The 24,570-nt window shown below is 42.1% G+C and overlaps 1 protein-coding gene across 2 annotated transcripts in view; it reads right to left on the bottom strand.

The window, feature by feature from the left end:
* The window catches only part of LOC147465464 (D111/G-patch domain-containing protein), a 39,835-nt gene extending 32,701 nt beyond the window's left edge, over nucleotides 1-7,134 (bottom strand). Inside the window, exons 1-2 of one of the 2 annotated variants that reach the window (XM_086520317.1) lie at nucleotides 6,914-7,134; nucleotides 6,262-6,840 (exon numbers count right to left, since the gene is read on the bottom strand). In XM_086520317.1, coding sequence (XP_086376443.1) covers nucleotides 6,262-6,840; nucleotides 6,914-7,000 — 666 coding nt within the window. In that variant the 5' untranslated portion in view covers nucleotides 7,001-7,134. Of the gene's footprint in view, nucleotides 1-6,261 lie in introns of both variants that reach the window. The other variant, XM_086520309.1, reaches the window with a different exon arrangement.
* Between the last annotated feature and the right edge of the window lie 17,436 nt (nucleotides 7,135-24,570).

Raw genomic sequence — 24,570 nt, 5'->3', positions numbered from 1 at the left:
TAGCCATTGGTCCACCATGCACTTGTCACGGCGACCATTATACGGTTCCAACAGTTTAACATCAAGCTTCTTCTTCCGTGCAACACTAAAAATTTTGTAAAGTAATTGAAGTTCGCGATTGTCTACCTCTTCAGTTGGATCTGGTTCGTTCAGTTCGTCCACTGAAGCTTCAGAAGAAGGTGTGGAAGATGCTACATGTGTCGTCTGAGAAGCAGCAGGACGACTTCGAGAAGTGTTTTGCGTCTGCATCTGATCCAAACGAGTGTCAAGTGATGCGAGGCTTGTGGAAAGTGTGGCCATCTTCTCCTTGATGAGAGTAAGGGCATCATCAGATTGACCACCTCCGTTCTAAGAATTCGGCATGGTTACGCCTCAAAGGGAATAACGAACAGGTGCAATTCTGGTTCGGTATTTCTTTATGTATTAATCAATGTCAAAGTACAAGAGAGCGGTTAGGGTTTCACTCTCAGAATCTGCGTCCAGATGTTGTGCAGAGTGTAAGCCCAAACCGCTTATTTATTGTTTACAAGGGATGCCAAAAGCAGAGCCCCAAAAGCTTCAGTTCCAAAAGCAAAATTCTCTCTCTCTCTCTCACACAAGAGAGTTTTAATAAAATAAAGCAAATAATCTCTCTCTCTCTCTCTCTCTCTCTCTCTCTCTCTCTCTCTCTCTCTCTCTCTCTCTCTCTCTCTCTCTCTCTCTCACACACACACAATTTGCGTGGAGGAATAAAGCAAAAGTTGACGCAAAAGCAACAGAAAAACTGTCGCAAATTCAGTCAACCCCATTTTCGGATTTTCATCTGCTGCTTTTAGGGTTAGGGTTAGGGTTAGGGTTTAGGACTGGTTTTAGGGTTAGGGTTAGGGTTAGGGTTAGGGTTAGAGTTTCTGGTAGATTTTAAGGTTTACAGGTTTTAGGGTTAGGGTTTGCAGACCTTCCGGCCAAAAGAAGTATCTCTCTACCCCTTTCATGGTGGTAGCAATGCCGCGGTGACCCGTAAAAGGTGGACAGTGGCATTCAGTCATAACCTTTTCCCTCAACGGCTGTGTAATGCACAACATGGTTTTTCTCATCAAGTAGCCTTCCCGAATGGAGTATCCTACTGCTGTCTCCCCATCCCGTATCTATGTGGAAACGTCTACAAAATCTGTATCTGTGGCATATTGGTCGACCATATCCTCGAAGCTCCTATGATGTATCACGGAAATAGCCAGAACCAACGGCTTCTGAGACAAAGCATCTGCCACCACATTCTTTTGTACCTGTACATGGACAATCTGGAAGTGAAACTGTGACAAGATGTTCGCCCACTACATCTGCTTTTACGAAAACTGCTTCTGTGACAAGTAGCGCAAACTCTGATGGTCTATAAAGACAGTAAAATCTGCTCCGAGTAGGTAATGCCGCCACTGAGTAAGAGCATGGATAACCGCCAAAAGCTCTTTCTCATAAATCTGTGCTGTCATCTCCGGCCTTGAGAACAATCGGCTCTCGTAAGCAATGACATGGCCTTCTTGCATTAAGACCGCACACAGACTACGACCACAAGCATCACAATATACTTCAAATGACTTCTACAAGTCCGGCCAAGTCAAAACTGGTCCCGTAGTCAATTTCGCTTTCAATGTCTGAAAGGCAGTCACCTCTGTGGATCCCCACGAGAAAGGGACTCCTTTCTGTGTCAAGATATGCAAAGGGGAAGCAACCTCTGCAAAACTTTCGAATGAACCACCTGTAGTACGAACACAGTCCCAAGAAGCTTCCAACTTCATCGACATTCTTCAAATCAAGCCAATCACGGATAGTGTCTATCTTGGCCGAATCCATTTGCACTCCTGTTGTTGAGACAATGTGTCCCAAAAAGTGTATCTCTGAAGCAGATGATCTCTGTGTTCTGCCTCATTCTTGGAGAAAACAATGATATCATCAAAGAAAGTGCCAACAAATAGCCTGTACTCTCGAAAAATCTTGTTCATCATCCACTTAAATGTCGCAAGAGCATTGGTTAAGCCAAAAGGCATCACCAAAAACTCAAATAACCCAAAAGTCGTCCGGAAAGTTGTCTTGTAGACGTCTCCCCGCGCGATTCTGATCTGATGATATCCACTTTTCAGATCAATCCTGCTAAAGCACGAGGATCCCTGTAATCTGTCGAGTATATCATCGATCCTAGGAATCGGAAATCTGTTCGTGATGGTGATTTTGTTGAGAGCTCTAAAATCGATGCACATTCTCCAAGATCCATCTTTCTTCAAAACCAACAGCACTGGAGAGCAATACAGTGAAGTACTAGGCTGGACAAGACCCTTTTCCAAGAGGTCTTTCACTTGGTTCATAATCTCTTCATTCAATGCTCGGCTCACATGGTAAGGTGGCCGATTCGGTAGCGTGCTTCCAGGTATCAGATCAATGGTATGGATCAATGGTATGATCTTCAGGCCCTCTAAAAAGCAATAGGCATGAGTGTGGAGAAAATCTTGGCGTTCTTTTGTTCAGGTCAAAACATATTCGACGGTTATCCATCGTTCAGTTCTCTCCCAAAAGAATTAGTAAAGAAACTGAAGTTCATAAAGTACAATCTCTGAGCCCTTCATTTGTCAAAGTCGCTTTCTCGGCCCGGTAGTCAACCACGGCGTAGTTCTTGTGGTACCAAGGGATTCGAGTAGAACGTCAACTCGCGTGCCCTAAACACCCCTGTCATTGCAAACGAAGTTTGCCAATGCTCGGTGTAATGGCAACATCCCGTATCCGGGTGCCTGTCGAACTACCTTCGCCTGTGGCGTCAGTCTGTCGGGCGTAATTCCAAATCGAGCCGCCAATTTCAAGCGAAAAGAAGTTGGCCTTGGCTCCTTCAAAAGAGCTTCCTGATCCTTCACTTTGCCCTAAAAGCGGCAAAGTTTATACTTTCATTCATTTGATTCGGTGCAGGTCCCACGCCATGTGGTACCAATTCTGCTTTTTATTTGCCTTTTTTGCCACGTCTCTCAACTGCTTTTTAACTTTCTGGCCTTTCTTCATCTTGTTCATTTGGTGCTTTGTTAGGGCACTTTGCGGAGATATGTCCATGTTCCCCGCATCCAAAGCACTTCCCCTCCCTGATGAAGCGAGCTCGCTCCTGAGGAGTAAGCTTGGGTCGTGCATCCTTCTTCTCTGGGTTGCTCTTTCTCTTTCTACTCTCATTCCCAGAAGTCTGTTTGGCTCGTTGTGTCATGGCCTCATCAATGGGGTAGGTCAGACTGCCAGAGTGAATGGCAAAGCCCCGCTTCGCATGACTCATCAACTCTTGAATAGAAGCTGACTTCAGTTCCAAGCAGTGATCTCGGATCTCTATAGGTAGACCCAAGGTGAATCGCTCAATCTGTTCTCTGAACGAGATCTTCTTGAATGAAGAGGCGCGTAGAAAAGAGCTCCAGAATCTCTCACAGTAAGCATTTATTGTATCTCTCTTGGTCATCCGAAGATGGTTCCAAGCAGCTCATATATCGCGTTCATACTCTTGCGTCAACCAAGAAGAAATAAAAAGCTTCTTAAATTTCAATCATTTAACTGGCGCAGTCTTGTTTAAAAGAAGCGTGGACCACCAAGTTCGAGCATTCTCCTTAAAGTAAGAGGCAGCTCTCCGAATCTTGGAGTGCTCTGAGTAGCGTCCTCCCGTGAAAGCAATGTCAAACTGTTATATAAAAGACAAAGCTTTCGAAGCATCTAAGTATCCTGAAAAAGTGTCAAATTTCATCGATTGTCCACCTTCCTTCAACTCTCGGACTTTCTTGCTTTTATCTTCCAGAAAGTCATACTGGTTGGCATTATAAAAATTCTTCTTGTTCGCATAAAATTTTCCGTCATCGGAGTCTGAACTGTCTGTAGACGAGTCCTCTGTAGAACTGTCAGTGACTGGGCAAGATTTAGACTTCTTTGCCTTTTTCTCGCACTTTCCAAAGCGTTGTTTCTTGCTTCGCTTTTTGCCTTTTCTGTCTTCTTCGCTCAAATATGAAGAGCTAGAAGAACTGTCAAAAGAAGAAGAAGAAGAAGAAGCACTGGGTACTCCTTCAAAGTGAACATGCTTCTTCTGTTTCTTTGCTTTGTCAAATTTCGATTGACGACCCAAACAACCCGAAAAGTCAGTCTTTCTTCTGCTTTTTGGCTTTCTTCTGTGTGTCAAAAAGCTGAGCAATCCGTGCATCAACCACCTGTTCTAATTCCTTCTCTGAATATTGCTTGTGATCAGAAGGTTTCTTGAGAGCGGGTTTCGGGGGTGGTGTTGTGGTTTTCTGCCACTGCGCATGCACTTCCTGAAAAGAAGTCCCACTCATATATTTTGCCAATTTCGGATCCTTTGCAAAACTAAGCATCATCTTTGTTGCATCGCCGATCAATTGACGATGCTTCATCTCTCTTTGCTCCGCTTGAGTAGGCCGAGGCCATACTCTCTGCCAGAATCTTCGTTGTGATCCCTGCCCGCATCTCCTGATGCAGAGGGAGTCGACTGATCCTTGCATGAAGCCATAGGTGCCGCGGAAAAAAAATTGGGGATCGGATTTCCCGTAGAAGAGAAATCGGCCGTGCTCTGATACCACTGTAACAGACTTGGACACTCCAAGTCAAGAATCAATCACGACAGCACCAAATAACCACTTCAACACAATTCACAGATCACAATAGACTTGCACTGACCCGGCGGAGTTCCGAGCCTAGAGATATTAACCCCAAAGACTGGCGCCCTTTCGGTATTTCTTTATGTATTAATCAATGTCAAAGTACAAGAGAGCGGTTAGGGTTTCACTCTCAGACTCTGCGTCCAGATGCTCTGCAGAGTGTAAGCCCAAACCGCTTATTTATTGTTTACAAGGGATGCCAAAAGCAGAGCCCCAAAAGCTTCATTTCCAAAAGCAAAATCCTCTCTCTCTCACACACAAGAGAGTTTTAATAAAATAAAGCAAATAATCTCTCTCTCTCTCTCTCTCTCTCTCTCTCTCTCTCTCTCTCTCTCTCTCTCTCTCTCTCACACACACACAATTTGCATGGAGGAATAAAGCAAAAGTTGACTCAAAAGCAACAACAAAACTGCCGCAAATTCAGCCAGCGCCATTTTCGGATTTTCATCCGCTGGTTTTAAAGTTAGGGTTAGGGTTTAGGACAGGTTTTAGGGTTAGGGTTAGGGTTAGGGTTTCTGGCAGATTTTAGGGTTTGCAGGTTTTAGGGTTAGGGTTTGCAGAATTAGAGTTTTTAGCAGCAGTCAGGGCTAGGGTTTCCCGCATGCTCTCAGGCAGACACGTCATCACTTTGTGACAACCTACACCAGAGTGAACCTAAAAGAGTCTATTAAGGTACATCGTTAACAAGTCAAGTCAAGTCCAGGCCAAAGGCTGAGCAGCCGCAGTGCCAACAAGTAATTCCCGCTAGCCTCCACATGTTATACGGTAGGGAGCCCTATCAATATGAAGCAAAATGGATCCCCGATGTGCACAAAATACTTGAGAAAAGAGATAGAAGCTCATGTAGTCTTACAAGGCCACATCCACTCTCCTGGATCCTAAGTCAGCTATGCCGCCTACCTTCCCATGTCCACAAAGCGGCAAGAGGAGTGCTGCTGCCTCAAAAGAATTGGCCACCCAACGTGAACAGTGTACTCAAAGAAGGAGACTGGCTCCCCATCAGTCTGCACAGAGGGTCATTGCTACTTGCCCAGATCCCATACCAACTCTACCAAGGGTACTCCATCCCAAATTCAGTACTGCCTTAGTCGCATGGATGGAGAATCCAAGGATCAGTAAAAGTAGCCTAGAGAGAACAAGGAGAATTCATGAAAGAAGGGAAGTCAAAGTGGAGGGAAGTCAGGCAAACATGGCACATGCAGTCATCAGGATGCATACAAAAGAAAGCATATTCATTATTGAATAGAGTAACAGACTTATTAAAGGTATATATTATTTAAGTTGGATAACGACTTCTCTTAAGAATGAATTCAACCAAAGAGCTAAGCAAAAGAAGCTTAACTATAAAATCATTTACGCCAAGGATATGAGACAATGCAAATAATTGATTCCTAAAATTCAAAAACTCACAACAACATGCACATGAGCCAAAAGTGAAATCTCTCAAATCCTAAAATAAGATACAATGTCATTCCTAAATGAACCCAGGAGAGTCCCAAATTTTCCTTAAAGCAAAGTGCAAATTATAGACTCACGGTGGTTGTTCTTCAACCCACCCCAATGCCAACGAGAGGACAAGATAGATAAAGTTAAAATGCAACTCGCAAACCTGTAGCTCTATTTCCTCCTCTGATTCATCCTCATTATCAACACTTTCTTCAATGTTCTCATTTGACACATTCTTCAGTTCTGTGCTTTCTAGCATAGCTATTTTGTGACTTTGTCCAAGCTCAACACTTGATTGGACATCTTCTAAATGCTGAAGTGCAGTCTGCGCTTTTATATAGTCACGCACTATCTTCCTGCCTTTCCAAGAGGTTTTTCTCCGTTCTTGAAACTCAGATTTCAGCTCTGCTTGCTTCCTCTTCTCCATATCATGCTTGAATTCTGCAAGTTTGGCTTTCAACTGTTCTTGTGCTTTTTCTACATGATCACGTCCCAGTCCAGAGCGTGACCGCTTCACATCCACATTGATGGGTTCTAAGCTGCCTTGCCCATGCTTGCCAAGGGCAATACCTGGTTTGTATCCCATTTGCTGCATCATTTTGAAGCCTTTATTGGAAGAAGAGATGGCGGATCCCAATCCTTCTGAACGGTTCTGGTCTTCTTCCTTTTGCTGTTGTGCAAGCCGTAGCTTCTTTCTTTGTTGCTTGCTCAGCTCGGACGTATCAAAAGATCGTTTTTGAACCTGCTCAAAAGGTGGATGAGGTCGCTCTCTCGCTCTCTCTCTCTCTCTCTCTCCGGGTGAGAAGGCTACTAACATGATTATCCACAGACGGCAATAGCTCATGAGGCTGTAGAAAGCGCGAGAGATCGCCCATGTAGTCGTCGTCGTCGTTGTTGGCCATCTTCGCGTTACAGAGTTTTTCTCTGACGTCGTAATTTTTCCTTCTCGAACCGTTGGGTTCGAAATGCACGGAACCTCTCACGCATGAGCACCGTAGCCAATCACTTAGTAGACGGAAGGGTAATTTAAATCCTCAAGGCCTGTAGAGCCCTTTTGCCGAAAAAGGTCTTTGGTCTAGAGCATTCGAACTAAATCAAAGACGCAGCATGAGTGGACTCTGTAGTTCATCAGCTTGTTAGAGTTCTTCCCAAAGGCCCTCCAAAGGTGGCTTAGGACTGCGCTCGAACTCTATTAGAAGCACCCCATATCACTCCAACAGCTACAAGGTGCCCTATACCATGAAAAGTGGAGTAGGTGCAATTAAGCTTGCAATGTTGTCTAGATGCATCTTTCCAGAAATCTAATCTAGTGTCGTGTGTAGATAGCTTTTGCACTAGACTAATCTAGGGTCAACTTCCAAGTTCATTGAATCAACAATTTAGTCGGTTACGTTGGTGCACCGCTATTATACCACGACTGCAAAACCTTCTTTTGGCACCATTATCGGGAATGAAAAAAGAACAAAGCCTAGGATGATGCATGGTTGCTTGCATTGCATGCTTATTGGGTTGAATCATCATTCATGAGATTAGGTTAGATTAAGATTTATGATTAATTGTGGTTTTTGAGTTGTGGGAGGCTCACAAACCCTAAAAAACGCGTGTGGTTCAGATCTTCTTCCACCAATTAGGTTAGGTTGAGAAGGATCGGTCTAGGTTTGAATGTAAATAATTTTTCGATTATTTAAGTGCATAGGAAATAGTGTTCAAAAAATTTTGCCTTTTCATATTTTTGCACAAAGTTTTAAAGAAAATGGGTCAAAAACTAACTTTTCTTGTTTTTGCACTTCCAAATTCAAAAACAAGTGGTTAGTTGTCTTCATCAAAACTAAACTCAGTTCTAAAGAGAATTTTTTTCATAAAAAATAGGATAATAGCACTAGAATCAACTATGTTGTGTTGTGATCGTTTTGGGCAATAGGGGAGATTTTGGACCTAAAGTTAGTTAGTGTTGCCTTTGGACCTTTGGAGACACATATGTATGCTCAAAGCCTCATTTAAACTATAGTTCTAAAAAAAATATGAGCAATATCTAGGATCTAGTGAATTAGTACATGGAGGCCTTCAACCTTGCAATTTCTTACCATGGCAATCAGAGTTTTCTAGCAAAATTTTGGTTCATTGTGCCTTTTGGGCTCTCCTCTCAAGGTCTAGAACATACTAGTGATGAAAAACTATGTCCACAAAGGGATTTGAGCTGCTATTGGTGCCCCAAAACGATCTGAGCACCTGATTACAGCCCAAAATGACCTGAGTCATAGCAAGAAAGTTTGACCTCCGTCCAAGGACTGTAACAAGCATATTTTGAGCACCCAAAGTAAATATCGACCCATATTTGAGCATCCATAAAAACCCAAGAAAATCCTTCAAAATCCTAAAAAGAAACACAATTCTTTTTACCTCAGGGCAAGAGAAAAGAGGACTAGGGAACTTTGAAGCACTTCACACATCTAAGATATGGCACCAGAATTGCTTCCACATCTACGGTGGCATCTCCATCAGTATCTATTTGGGAGCTTAGAATGTTTTGCACTCTCATTGTTTGGATTCAAACCCACAAAGAGTACGAACAAGGGCCTAAAGTCACTCCCATGCCACCTCCTCCTCCTTCACCCCTTCTACCAACCTTAATTGGGGAGATGTCGGTGAGGAGGGTATATGTTGACTACCCCTATTCCATTTTGTATGAGGACAAGCCACATTGGGTCCACAAGACACATAATCATAATCCCTCCAAGTCCTTCACATGACTCGAGGGACTATCCACCACAATGAGGGAAACTGGATAGACAAGCCATAAACTTGATACACCTTAGGAAATTCTGGATGTAGATTTTGCCAAGGTAAGGATGAGAGTCTAAACATGTCAATTCAAAGTTAGAGTGGACCACGTGCTAGAGAGAATGCCGCAAGAAACCAGGGTACAAAGCTATTATATGAGGAATCAAGCCCCATACCCAAGAGCATATGTCTACGAAATTTGTGTAGATAACCACACCATGGGGAGTTGCAAAACACGAATGAACATCTCAAGGTGCTGATGTGAAGTATGTAGGAAAATGACCTTAGTAAGAGATAAGACCAGGTGCGAGACCAAGGGCGTGGTGCTAAACAAGTTTGGGGGGGAAGGGGGGGGGGGGGGGGGGGGAGGGAGCTCAACAACTCAACCCACTCTTGTCATCTCTTAGGGCACAACCACCTCTCCCTAGAGCTATTACTCTAAGGTACGTGGATGTAGTGCTTGAAGACAAGGGTAACAAGACTATAAGTCTGGTTCCTACAGCTAGCTACTATGATGGGGAGAATGATCTTTCATATTTGCATAGGGATCTTGGGGAGACGAGTAGCTATTATGAATATACTAGTGATTGTCCTCTACTTGTCATGATCACGAACCCTATGAGGACTCGATTTCCCATGCTCCAAAGACTTCAACCCCAAGGACCTAAAGAAATTGATCCTTATTTCAAGTATGGTGGCAACAATAGGATGAAATATTGTCCCTATGACAAAGATAATGCATATCCAATAGTCAGGGAATACTAATGCATAAGTATATGCTCTGATAAAATCTATACGATGAAATACACATGTCTGTATGGAGTATGTCCATCTTGATACATAAACCTTGAAATAGAGAACTATTTTGCTAGCTCAAAGATTATTATGAAATTCAAGAGACATCACTCTAGGAACATATGTGTGTATCAAATTAAATTTTCATAGCATAACATGGTAAGACCGTTACAATTTATAGTGTCTATCATGATACATACTCAATAATGAGTCGGTCTCAAAAAAATTATCAATAACTTTCATGTAAGGGAGTTTATCATGAGATTCAAGTAATGTCATGTAAATTCATATTTTATAAGAAGTTATTCACCACTTTCTATGCGGTGTAAGGTTTCAGCACAAACATAGCCACATTTCTCCAAGCTAATGTTTGTTGTGGTGGATTTATGCCATGGTGAAAATTGAGATCAAAAGTATAACATATATTTGGGCTCATATTCAGACCATGAGCACTACTTATATATCCTGCCAAAGTTCCATCTTCTACATCACTACCAATATACCTTCATCATCCATATAGTTGACATTTGGATCCTCCAAAAGTGAGTGCCTAGCTGCCCTTGGAGATATACAACTTCTTCCAAGTCTCTTGGAAATAATCACCACCATAATGGAGAATAGTCATACCCTTTTGAAGAGGTGTATGCACAAAAAACTGATAATCGGCTCCTTGTATATTTGAAGCTTGTACTTCAAACATGACACTACTTATCTTTTTATCCTTTGGAATGGGAAAAGTTTGTATACCAAGAGGATTATCATGCCACACATAATGTGCAAGACATTGTCTTTTAATATCTTTTATCACTTTTGAGTTTGAAATACAAAAATATATTCTAGTTAAAAAAATGTTAAACATTATAGACTATATATTTCAATAAATTTTGTAGATCATAAAGTATCAATCCAGCATAGTAAAGAATCAATTTTCATATGCCAATTTAAATCAAGAAATTGGGGTGAACAGAGCAAAACCTTTGGAATTGAGGAAAATAGGGAAAAACTGAACTTTTACTTGTCCAAATTCAAAAAGGGAAGAGAATTGGGATCAACTAAAAGCAGAGAACCAACATAACCAAAAATCCAGTCCAGATGCTTCCCAACATGGATCGCGATCCATGTTCCAGGTAGACATCTGACAGTAAGATTTGACTAGTGTACTGATTACTAGTTAGACAACTTTTCCAAAAGGAGCCGTAGACAAAAAGTGAAAAAAAACCTGACCAAAATATGAAAAAGGAGTTGTTTGCAAAAAACCGCAAAACAGACACAAAATCTTAATTTTGACTTGAAAAAAATAGATCAAATCCAAAAAGATTTGGGGAATAGCATCACCATACCTTGTGTCACCAACTCACAAAGTATCAGTCCAAAATCTTGTCAAACATGGATCATGATCCATGTATCTTTCTGGAATTTTAAGCTGATAATGGGCAAGCAGAAAAGTGATAACAATTGAAGCACTTTCACCCAAAGGACCCTTATCAGAAAAGTTCAAAAAGAGGGCAAAAGGGGGCAAAAATTAGATCAAGGGGGAAACCATTGAAACAAACCCTAAAATTGACTTTTGGCTGACCTAAAAAACTTCAAACATTCAAAAACCATATAACCAACCTCATTAGGCCAAGAACTAGCTGTGGGCCAAGTTTCAGTGCATATTGACACTAAGGAACATGGATCGCGATCCATGTTCCCTTAACACCTTTTGATATCAAACTGGCACCTTAGCTAGAGGGCATCACAGAGAGTCTAGTGGTCCTTCCAAAATTGAATATGGATGCAAAAAACCATCCCAAAAGTCCAAAACTGGCAGAAGCTCAGACAAAGTGACAGAATCAACCTAGCTTCCAATCCAGACGGTCATTACTAAAAAATTTGATACCATAAGACCTCATAATCGTGTTGAACCTGATGGTATCAACAAAAGCTCATTTGGCTTCCCAACATGGATCGCGATCCATGTACCTCTGAGTCAGAACAGAAACAAAATTTCACCACACAAAGAGCTAGTCCACAGTACCCTAGTGGATTTTATCAAAATTGAAATTGGACCTATATTGTTGATGGTGTGTGAGGAATTGTGTGCTACTGAGAAACCTAGCTAAATTTTGTCGATTAAAAGCAAGAACTAACAAGAACGGTTGTAAGCTCATAGCTATCAAGCAAATTTTTGACAGGGTGCAAGTACTAGAGGATACTACCCAGCAAGCAAGATCAAACGAGAGATTTAAACTATTTAATGAGGTAGCTCAGTTTGGATTTTGTATTACCAAATTTTTCATGAATTTGCGAGCAGGAAGATTGTACCAGAATAGGAATCCCAGCATCTTTGACCAAGGGAGCAATCACTTGACGGAAGAAAGTGTGAATCAGAGACCATTGCCGCCTTTGGAACACATTTTAGAGGAGAGCTTCTCTGGCACTTTGTCATAGAGATCATACAGCCTCATGGCTGAAAATTCTAACAAGTCAAACCCTAAGGGAACAGCTTTGATGGGTGCAGGTCCTTCTCAACTTGCATCTGATGTAAAATTGTTGTATTTGAAGTTTCAATTTGAAAATGTGCTTAAGGCCAAAATCTATAAGGATGGAATGGACCTCTATTGTGTTAAGCTGAAAAATAAGGCGAGTGGGTTCAAAGACCTTATAGATGTTGATTATGACGGGGATAGATATTTCAACCGAGAGAGAATGATATATCTAGTGGTTCATAACCCTTTTATTGTGGATAAATGGGGAATGACTTACACTAAGGACAAGGTAGATAATGAGCTGGCCGATGAACCACCCAAAATGGAGAAACAGAACACGGTACTCAGACGAAACAATGAGACAGAGAGTCTTAATAAAGACAACAAGTATGTGGGACTTTATAAGTTCAATAATGGAGAACAAACACTCTATTACAGATGTGATGAGCCCCGCATCAAGGAATTGACTGATAAAAAAAAACTTGTATGTTTACATGTACACGGAGGGGAGAAGTATTCAAGTGGTCATAATAGACAAGTATGGCCGAAAGTACTCTCCAATGGATCGTAAGTAATTAGAGAGATATACATATTTTGGAGGACCACTCCACCAATACTATGTAAATCCGGAAGAGGTAAAAACCACGACTACTTACACAAGACCTGAGACTGTACATGTGAGCCCAGTGAGAACCAGAGTGGAGGAGTCTTTTAGACATGAACAAGTCCCAAACACAGGGCCTTTAGGATCAACGATGTCTAGGGCTTCCATGAACACACATAGGAGCAGTAATGTTCCTGATGTCACTTACATCACTAGAATCCCTCTGACTATTATACAAGATCGACTTGATGAACGTATAGTGGATAGGATACCACTGATAGTACCAAGAGGAGATTACAAACCTAGAGAAGCCACCCCAGGCGGACCTGGTGTTGTTAGAATGATTGTAGAGGCCAACCGTATGCGACCATCTCGGGTGGCAAAATGCATACCCAAAAAGTATAATGGATCTGGAGATCCATATGCCCATGTTTCAATCTTCAAAAAAGTGTTGAGGATGGAACAGGTAACTGATTTCCATAATATGAAGGTTTTGGGTTGACATTAGAAGGGACTGCTTTGATTTGGTTCCAACCATTAATCAGCTTGGAATTCCCAAGTATCGAGCAACTTCTGCAAGAGTTCGCTGAGGAATTCTCAAAGAGAGGGATCAAGCATTACACTGTCTCCCATATCTATGCATTTAGGCAAAAGGAGAGAGAGAAAGTGGAGGAAGCATCGTTCGTTTCAAGCAGTACATAGAAATATTCCCTGCTCGATAACTACCTCAGGATGAAAGACTATTAGTCCTTTTCATAGAAGGATTGCAAAATGACACGCTCAAAAAGTATTTGCACTTGAAGGCATGTGTAACTTTTGAGCAAGTCACAAAAGAGGCGTTGTATATGGTAGATAAATGCAAGGCATATGTGGAGGTGATTGAAGACACAGATTAGGGGATGAGTAGCACCTCTTCAACCACTAGTGAGTCCACGACAAAATTGGAAGGGCAAAACCCAATTGTGCCGGACGTTGATCAAATAATCTAGGAAGTGATCAGAAGGATAAACCAAGGAAACAGAACGAACCCAAACACACGACAACCGCCCATCCAAAAATGTGACACTTGTGAAAGAGATCGTCCCACTAGTGGTGCAACCTTCAACAAAGTCCAGGAGTAAATACACAGCGAGTACTGAAGTGGTGGGCTTCCGAACAAAAATGGACAAACCATGAAACTCACAAATGTTTCTATAATCGGAACTATGTTAGAGAGAGACAATATGGACCACATCGAGGGCAAAAATTTCCACCCCCTCCAAGGTACCAAGCAGGGCCAAATAACGCAATCTTAGGGTAGGAAAAACCTCAACCTGTGTTAGGACATCAACCTCTCTTACCCCAGGAAAATAGGGCTATGGTAAGGATTTCTCAACCCATAGAACCACCTTCTGACCGAGTATGGTCCAAGTAGTCTCGTATCGGGAAGAATCAGACAATACTTACGAAAGGGGATTTGATGGGAATGCATATGCTTCGGAGGGACACAATCCATGGATAATTCCTGAGGAGATGTCCAAGCCCTCATACATCGCACAACCAACTAAAAACCATTACTTGGTCGATGAGAATATGCTTATGTTCATGGCAAATCAGGGCTATAAACCTAGGGGGTATCCTCCTAGAGCAAGACAATTGATGGGGGCTCCACAAGCTTCTCCACCACTTATAGGACCATGCTATGAATGTGGCGGTGATCATTGGGCAAGAGTTTGTCCAAACAAAGGAGAAGGGGTAAAACTTTTTGGATTCTGTGATGGATGTACAACCTACCATTTCATTCCACACTGTCCAAAAAACCCTGACAACAAAGGGAAAGCAACCATGAACAAAATGGGGATTGTGCCAAGCTCAAGTGGATCAAAAACAGACTGAACATTCTGATAAACGCGGTCATTAGAGCTCAAGCACATGAGGCAGCAAGGAACAGCCCAGCCAACCAAACAAAGATAGAAAATTTATTTGTCCGAACCCCTAGGAAATCCGGGAAGGCAAAACAAAACAAGATGAAAGCCAAAAGAGAAAAGGAAAAAACGGCATTGGAAACCAAATTACTGAAAACAGAGAAAAAATTGCAAAGGGAAAGAGACCTTAAGGGAAACAACGAGATAAAAAAACCATCGGATATACCATCGGGAGGATCTGTCTTGGTAGACAAGGTGTTCGAACCTTTGGACGCAATTTTGAAATCTTACGAGGCAAGGCTAAAGCCTAACCAAACCCAAGAGGATAGGTGGTTAGCATACCCTCATCCGGACTATGAGAAAGAGAGGCTAAAGATGTGCAAGGAGCTCATCCAAGCCGCTCAAGCACTTATGGAACCATCACTTCCTACTACTCCAAAAATTGAGGTATTAATAAAAGATTCAAGAGTTAGAGGGGCGGGGAATTGAAAACAAAAATCGACCAGATTTTGTAGACGAAACACCATTGGATACGAGGGTGGCAGCCAATACAACAGATGGAATACATTCTCAAGTACCACTGCCAATTCCGGAAGTGGAAGAACAATGGCCTCAAGAGCTATGGGAGCAGATCAGGAGTAGAAAAGATGGAAGTGCTACACTTTTGTCAGCTCCCATCCCAGAGATCCACTTGGAGCATGAGCTCTACCCAAATGACATCAGATCATTGTATGATGATGCAGGTACAACGATATTGAAAGACAGTAACCGCAGTTGTTGAAGACTTTACCTTCATTTATTGGTAACCATGAAACTCGATTGGAGGTGAAGAAACTACGGTCTCAATGGAAAGCCAATCCTAAGATGATGGATACTAAAACTCTTCACGAGTTGATGTCATCCCCTATCCGTTGTACACTTACTCTGTCAGAATTATTGCACATCAGACCGAATCTTTGGGATGAGGTCGCGAAAAATTTGGAAAAAATAGGGTTGGTAATCCGCTACCCAATGATTCTCCAAACACGCTAAAGACACAATCCTCGAAACAAACTAAACAAGAGCCAGTACCAGTAAACAAGGTAGGGGATTATTGTGAAGGTGAACAAGGAAATACTACCCTACCGGTGGAGTACAAAGACGTCAAGTCGATAGCAATTTTGGATAGTGGGGTTGGAATAGCCATAGCTACCAAAGCAATGTGGGAAAAATGGGAAAAAACTGCTCTCAGAAAGACTAGAATGAAACTTCAATTGGCAGATGGGTATCTGGAAAGACCCATAGGCATCTTGGAGAAGATTGTGGTAACCTCTTGTGGAGTTGTATATGAACACACTTTTGCTTTTATGAATTTCGATGAGAGCAGAAACTTCAATATCATATTGGGCAGACCATTCATGCGTCAGCTCAAAATGGTGCAAGATTGGGGCTACGACTATATCTATCTAAGGAACAAGGATGTCACTACAAAAATTAGTGTCGCAGACCATAGCTATAGAGATGTAGAACGAACCCCAAGAGAAGACTAGAACCCCACAATTGACCAGGAAGGAGGATTACCGGCTTGGCTACAGAACAAATCTCACCAGTGGACAGGAGAAGCTTCCGAAGGTGGAAGTTTAAAAAAGGAAAATTGCATTCTTGATAGGACTGCACAAGACGAGGCCTGTATACCAGAGCCTTTTCCAAAAGAAATGTTCAAACCTTTTGGATGGCAGCAGATATTAGCCACTCTTGATGTTTTTGTAAACGAGGTGAACCTCACCAAATTCTGCGATGAGGAAGGATATGATATCATTCCATTCCAGACGCTGGGTGTTAGCCTAAATCCGAAGTTAGAGAGGGACGTCACTAACAAGGAGAGGGTTGCCGAGTGCCAACGCATAGTGGATGAAATCTCAGTAAGAGACCTTGACCTAAGGGACGAAGAAGATTTCCAAGACTCGACTGATAAGTTAATAGAGGATAACGCAGATGATGAGCTGTCTAGTAACTCAAGTCAGAGCATCAAACGGAAGGATCGACAGGTGATCTACTATGATTTTCCAAACCAAAATCCTCAAAGACAACGTAGATATCAAGATAAACGTAGAAACAACCGAAATAAGCACAAAGAGGACTTAGTACCTCTGTTAACTGACAAAACATAGTACTTAAGGTTAGTCAAGCAATGGATTGCCTCAAGGATGGGATATTAAAGAGATACATGAAACCTGACTCAACCAAAACAAAATCAAAAAAGGCAAACACACAAAAACCCAAAAAAGAGAGCAATTTCAAAAAATCAATAAAGTTGTCCAAAATGGAGTGCAAAATCAAATACAATGAACTAAAACGAGCCTTGAAGGAAGTTTGGACAACAGAAATGGAAACTGACGAGGAACCGAATGATGATAAATTCGATCCACCTTCCCACTATAAGAAGTATACCATTCAGGATAGGAAAATCGTGGTACAGAAACCCAAACGAGATCCCAAAGATCAGGAACTTCATATGATGGGCCTGAAAAAGCCAAATGCATCAACTTAGTAGAACCAGGCAAGGAGCCTAAACCAGCATACATCGCCACGGACCTTACTAACGAAGAAGAGAAACTTCTAGTCGATACGCTCAGACGATACAAAGATGTCTTTGCATGGTCATACAAAGATCTCAAGGGGATAGATCCTGAGATTTGTCAACACACGATACCCCTTAAGAGTGATGCCAAACCACACAGACAACGTCCTTACACGTACAATGAGACTTTTGCCAAGAAAATTAAGGAAGAGATTAAAAAACTGAAGGATGCGGAGTTTATCTACGAGATTGAACACACGGATTGGGTGTCCCCTATTGTGGTGGTACCCAAAAAGAATGGCAAACTGCATGTCTGTGTAAATCTCAAATAGGTAAATGCAACCACCATCATGGATAACTATCCACTACCAATAACGGATATCATGCTATTGAGAGGATAGCAAGGAAAGAGGCCTATAGTTTCTTGGATGGGTTCTCAAGCTACAACCAATTGACAATTAAAGTGGAAGATCGGCATAAGATAGCTTTTGCGACAGAGTGGGATGTATTTTCCTACAGGGTAATGCCTTTCGGCCTGCTGACCAATGCCCTTGCTACATTTCAAAGACTAATGAGCCACGCATTCAAAGAATATCTCAGACAATTTTTGGAGATTTTTACATAGATGATCTTTGTGTTCATTCTCATCAAAGAAGTGACCATATCACTCATTCAAAAAAAGTCTTTGAAAAGTGCAGAACGTATCGTATTTGCTTAAACCCAGAAAAATGCATCTTCATGGTAAGACAAGGTAAAATTTTGGGCCACATTGTGTCCAAAAACGGAATTTCAATGGATCAAGAGAAGGTACAAATAATTGATGCACTACCGAGACCAACGAAGATGAAAAAAGTGCAAGCATTTATGGGACATTGCAGGTACTACAGACGTTTCATATATATGTATGTTGTAATAGCTAAGCCGTTGTACGCCCTCATTGCTAAGTTCAAATGGACGGAGGAATGCGAGCAGGCTTTCCAAAACTTGAAGCAGCAATTAATTTTTGCTCCAATTTTGCAAGCCCCTGACTGGAGCAAAATCTTCCATGCTCATGTGGATGCATCAACGTATGCCATCGGGTGCATATTAGCCCAGCCAGGAGAGAAGAAAATGGATTTCCCCATTTGCTACTCTAGTCAACAGCTAAACAACGCAGAGAAAAATTATACCACTATGAAAAGAGAAGGTTTGGGGATGATATACGCTGTCAAAACATTTAGACACTACCTTCTAGCAAACAAGTTTGTTTTCTTCGTGGATCACCAAGCACTGCTATATTTAGTAAACAAACCTTGCAACACTTGAAGAATTGTCCGCTGGTTTATACTATTGCTTGAGTTTGACTTCATGGTAGTTGTGAAAAAGGGGACTACACACACATGAGCAGATCATCTTTGAAGATTGTTTCATGAAAAAGCACCTGAGGGTGTCGATGATGATCTTCCAGATTCGTATCTGTTTAACATTGAAATGGTACCGAGATGGAGTGAAGATGTCATTCCTCTACTCACAATCAGCTCATTACAAATAGAAAGACAACCATCAATTATACATCAAACATGAAATCTCCAACTTTTAGCAGGACGGCTGTACAAACATGGTAAGGATGGGATATTGAGACTATGTGCACAGCCCGAAGAATCCACCTACTACCTCAATATAGGCTCATATACAAAATACAGGATTTCACAATGGAGAAACACAGACAGGCCAACGGCTAAAGAGACTGGGAGTCTACTAGCCAAACATGGAACACAACGTACATACATATGTAAAATCCTACGATAGCTGTACAAAACAACCTCCAGTAGAACATGCCACCCTGTTTAGAGTAGTACAAGCACCCAAATGGGGTACTCACATACTTGAGTACTTAAAACACAAAACCTTTCCAAAGAAATGGGGCAAAGCAAGAATGAAAACTGTAGAAGAAGAGGCCAAAGACTATCTGCTAGTTGCTAACCAATTGTATAGGCGGGGAAAGGACAAACAACTACGGCTGTGTGCTACAGAAAGAGAATATTACGTTATCCTAGATCAAGCACACTCAAGACAGCCAGGGGGACATTTCTCTGCTGATAAAACGGCAAAGCTCGTGCTACACTCAGGCATATGATGGCCAACCCTGTTTATGGATGTAGAGACATATGTCAAACGATGTGATGAATGTCAACGCACAAAACCACCCCAACGGAGAGATGAAATGCCACTGAGGCCAATGACAGACTACATGACGGAATGGGCGCAAGCAAAAGCGACCCAAAAAAATGATGCAAGAACTACAGCTCAATTCATTTTTGAAAACGTCTTTACGAGATATGGACTACCTATCAAAATAGTGAGCGATAGGGGAACATACTTTTTAAACGACGTCATTGAAAGCCTCCTTGACAAATTCATGGTAGTCCATGTTGGAATTAGGGTCGCATAGAAACACACACAGCTTGGAGAAGACGAAGGAAGCTCAAGGCACACAATAGAGAGTGTGTTACTTAGTGTGTAATGGAAAGATCGATAGCCCTAGAGTGATGGGCGTATATACAATGCACGGGGGAAAAAACCTCCTAAAGAGGGAAAAACTGCCCCGACGGTCCTAGTGTGTTCACACACATCACTACCACATGTATATGGTAACAAATCCCCCCTAGAGTGATGCGGTGAACGAGAGCTAGCACATGAGTAAAGGGAAGTGCCATGCCCTAAGGACATGATCAATCCACAAAGGGAGTAAGCCCAAAGCTTTGCGAAAAGTTTCAAGCTTCTCACGAGACAATGCCTTTGTGAAAAGATCTGCAAGGCTATCCTGTGTTGGCACATAAGCCAAGCCGATCTCTCCTCCTGAGAGCCTCTCCCTGACATAATGGTAATTCACCTCAATGTGCTTTGTGCGAGCATGAAAACTGGGTTCCTCGCAACTGCCAATGCGCTCTGACTATCAGTGTAGATAGTATTGATAGTGTCCTGTCCAACACCCAAATCAGCCATAAGGCGTCTGAGCCATACACACTCAACCGTAGCTATGAAGACTTCCTTGTACTCAGCCTCACAACTCGAAGTGGCCACACTAGGTTACTTCTTGATCAACCATGATATACATGAACTGCCAAGCATGAAACAAAAACCACTTGTGGACACTCACGTGTCAAAATATCCAGCCCAATCTGAGTCCGAAAAAGCATGTAAGTCTGGCGACAATGATCCCCCCTTGGGATAAAACAAGCCAAGATGTAAAGTGCTACTAAGGTAGCGGGAAATCCTCTTGACAGCCTGCCAATGCTTAGACCCTGGGCTATGCATAAATCTGCTGACCTGTGAGACTGCAAACTGAATATCTGGCCTCATGTTGCATACATAAATGAGGCAGCCAACAGCAGTTTGGTAAAGAGTGACATCAGCAGGATCGCCAGCATCATGTAGACTCAACTTCAAACCTGTTTCCATGGGAGTGGCAATAGGTTTGCAATCCTCAAGTCCAAACTTACATACAAGGCAATACCACCATCACACTGCTTAAACTGTATACCCAAGTAATGATGCAACAGCCCCAAATCTTTCATCATGAAAGTAGCATTCAAATCAGCCTTAAATTCAACAATATGTCTCTCATTTGGTCCAGTGATCAGCAAATCATCGACATAAAGAACCACAATGAGAAATACATCATCCTCACGCTTTACATACAATGTGCTTTTTGTTGGACTGTTACAAAAGCCTCGTTTAACCAAATGAGTGTCAGCTTTCTCATACCAAGCACGAGGAGATTGCTTCAATCCATACAAAGCCTTCTTACATCTGCACACTTTGTCCTCTTGTCCTTTTATGACAAAACCGCGAGGCTGCGTTACATAAACTTCCTCAAATATGTCACCATTCAAGAAAGCAGTAACAATGTCTGATTGATGTACATCCCAACCAAAATGAGCTGCCAATTCACATAGAAAACGCACAGTAGTCATACGACAAGTGGGAGCAAAAATCTCTTCATAATCTATGCCTTTTTGTTGTGCATAACCCTTTGCAACAAGTCGAGCCTTATGGCGATCAATCTCACCATCCGGCTTGCGTTTCAACTTGTAAACCCACTTTGTACCAATGGCCTTTTTGCCAGGAGGCAAATCACATAAAGTCCATGTGTCATTTTCTATAAGTGCATCATATTCTGATTGCATGGCAGCCATCCAATTTTCTGAATTCTGTGCTTCATCAAAAGACAGAGGCTCCTCAACATCATGTAAGCTAGACACAGCCAAAGCATAACAATCTGATGCATAAGATGCATGGCGAGAGCCTGAACGAGTACGACTGGTCAAAGGTGCATCCAATTTAGTGTCACGCAAAGTCTGCACCAGCCATTTTGGCATACCTCTAGCCTGCTCATTTTCAGCCCTTTCCTCATCAAGTACCTCATGTACATTTGCATCAGTAATAGGCTGATCTAAAACATTTTTAGAAACCCCCATAGGCTGTACATTTGCCTCATTGGAACTTACATTGGTATTTCCACCACTGAAAAGAGGCAACAAAGTGTCATAAATGTCCTGTGAGCTTACATTACTGTCTCTAGTACATGACAGCAAGGGCTGAACAGAATCTTCCACAAACACTACATCCCGAGAAACCAGAATACGTTTTGTTTGCGGATGATAGAACCTGTAACCTTTGCTTTCAACACTATAACCAACAAAAACACATTTGACAGCCTTATCATCCAATTTTCTGCGTTGCACTTGTGGCACCAAAGCATATGCCAAACAGCCAAAAACACGCATGTGCTCAATAGAATGCTTTCTATCATGCCATGCTTCATATGGAGTTGTAGACTGCAAAGCTTTCGTAGGACACCTGTTAAGTACATAAGTGGCACACATGATTGCCTGAAGCTAAAAAGAATGCGGCAAAGCTTGACTCTTGACCATACATCGTGCCATTTCCGTCAGTGACCTGTTTTTCCTCTCACTAACACCATTTTGCGGAGGTGTATAAGGCACTGTACATTGGTGTTTTATCCCACGACTAGCGAGAAATGCATTAAATTCTGTTACCATATACATGTGGTAGTGATGTGTGTGAACACACTAGGACCACCAGTGCATTTTTTCCGTCTTTAGGAGGTTTTTTACCCCGTGCATTGTATATACGCCCATCATTCTAGGGCTATCTATCTTTCCATTGCACACTAAGTTATACACTCTCTATTGTGTGCCTTGAGCTTCCTTCGTCTTCTCCAAGCTGTGTGTGTTTCTCTGCAACCCTAATTCCAACAATTGGTATCAGAGCAGGTTGCATCCTTCCGGGCTTAGTCGCCAGGTGCTCCAGTACACGCCTGCTCACTTTCTCCGATTTCAGTGAGCTTTGGCGAGCGTCATAGGTCGACAAATACTTCGGGTAAGCTCGAAGAGCTTGGTCTGCTCAGATTTTCGATTTGGCTCATTTCGGCCTCCGTTTCCACTACAGGCAGTACTGCACAGGCTATTTCCTCATTTTGTAAAGAATTTCTGTTAGTGCCGTTTTCTGCATAACATGTGCCTTACAGTTTTGTACGGTTTGTGCTATATAGCACGTGTTGTTCCCGCTCCATTTCTCCTATTTTCGAGCAGTTTTCAAATCAGGTGTAGCATTTACCATGGCTGACAACAACAACACAGATGTGTTCAAGATGTTTGCTGCTGAGGACAGGTTGGATGGGGACAATTACCCTATGTGGGCTTATATGATGCAACATGTTCTTGTGTCAAAGGGCGTCTGGAACATTGTGCAGGGCATTGATGTATGTCCTGGTTCTGAGGATGTAGGCGATGTTGAGGATGTTGCAGGTCTTGTTGCAAGGATTGCTGCTGTTAGAGTTGTTTTGCCTACGGTGGAACAAGCTCGTTGGGATGTTAAGGATGCACAGGCTCATGCACTGATTGTGTTGTCTGTGAAGTGCACCATTGTTCCTCACATCCGTTCAACAAAATCTGCAAAACAAGCTTGGGATATTCTAGCAGGTCTTTATGCAAACCGCAATGAGGCTAAAATTTCTTTGCTACGTAAAGAGCTAGAGTCGAAGATTATGCATGAGGAAGATGATATGGACACTTTCCTTGCTAGTGTCAAGGATATTAATGAGCAGCTTATTTCTGCAGGTGAAGTCATTCAGACAGTTCCCTTGTGCAGATTGTTCTTGATTCCTTACTAGATTCCTATTAGACTTTTGCTAGTACTTGGAGACTTATGACCCAAGGAAATCCAGAAGTTGTCAAGTTTGATGCATTATGCACATTGTTGTTGCAAAAGTCACTTTCCAGAAAAAACAGGACTAGACAGCGTGCAGTTGAACAGGCTTTTATTGCTTCTGAAAGAAAGGGTGGTAACAGCAATGCAGCCACTTCTTATGGTTCTGCTGCGAGTGGCAAAACTTATGTTCCTAATGCTTCTGCTGGCAACACTTCGTCTGGCAATTTTGGTGATAAGGGCAAAAAGAAGATGCGTTTCCATTATTGTAAAGCTAATGATCACTTGATCAAGTCGTGTCCTAAGTTGAAGGCCAAAGAGGCTAAGAAGAAAGAGGGTGGTTCCACTACAAATGCAGCCATTGTTGAGTCTTCTATGAAAGGAGACTGTAATGCTGATGTTGATGCAAAATGGGATTTCAGCGCAGAGTGCACTTACAATCCTGCTGTCCATGATGCATGCTTGTCAGTTGCTGCAAATTCACATGTGTGGTATTTCGACAAAGGTGCTACAAAGCACATTACCTCACATCGTGAATTGTTTACCTCTCTCGAGTCTGTCCCTCATGGGAATTCAGTCACTTGTGCCAACAATGCCTCTTATCCAGTTCAGGGAGTTGGAAAGATTGTGCTTATTACTGCTAATGGCAGTTCTTTCACACTTGTTGATGCACTTTATGTACCTAGGATCAAGAAGAATCTCTTGTCTGTATCCACACTTGCTAGACTTGGACTTGTAGTCAAATTTGTGGATGACAGATGTACAGTTCATGATCTCAGTTTTGGTGATGAAATTGTTGCATCTGAGCTTTTGTGCCGTGGGATGTATAAGCTCACTTTGTATGACAAGTGTGGACAAAATTTTGCAAATGCTATTGCAGATTCAAGGGCTATTTCAGATGCAAAACTTTGGCATGCAAGTTTTGGTCATCTGAATTTTGCCAGTTTGCTGCGTTTGCAGAAATCTGATATGGTTGCTTCTTTGCCGCCTCTTGAAGCACCTATCAAACATGTTTGTGAAGGCTGTATTTTGGGTAAGATGCAGCGTTCTAAGTTTCCAAAGGATGGTTCAGTTCGGGCCACATGCAGGTTGCAGCTTGTGCATAGTGATGTTTGTGGGCCCATGCAAACTCCGTCCTTGGGAA

The sequence above is a fragment of the Adiantum capillus-veneris genome, chromosome 1 (genome assembly GCF_014529385.1).
Source record: "Adiantum capillus-veneris isolate H3 chromosome 1, ASM1452938v2, whole genome shotgun sequence".
NCBI lineage: Eukaryota > Viridiplantae > Streptophyta > Polypodiopsida > Polypodiales > Pteridaceae > Adiantum > Adiantum capillus-veneris.
Note: the sequence above shows the minus strand (reverse complement) of the source record. Positions and strands in the feature narration are given on the sequence as shown.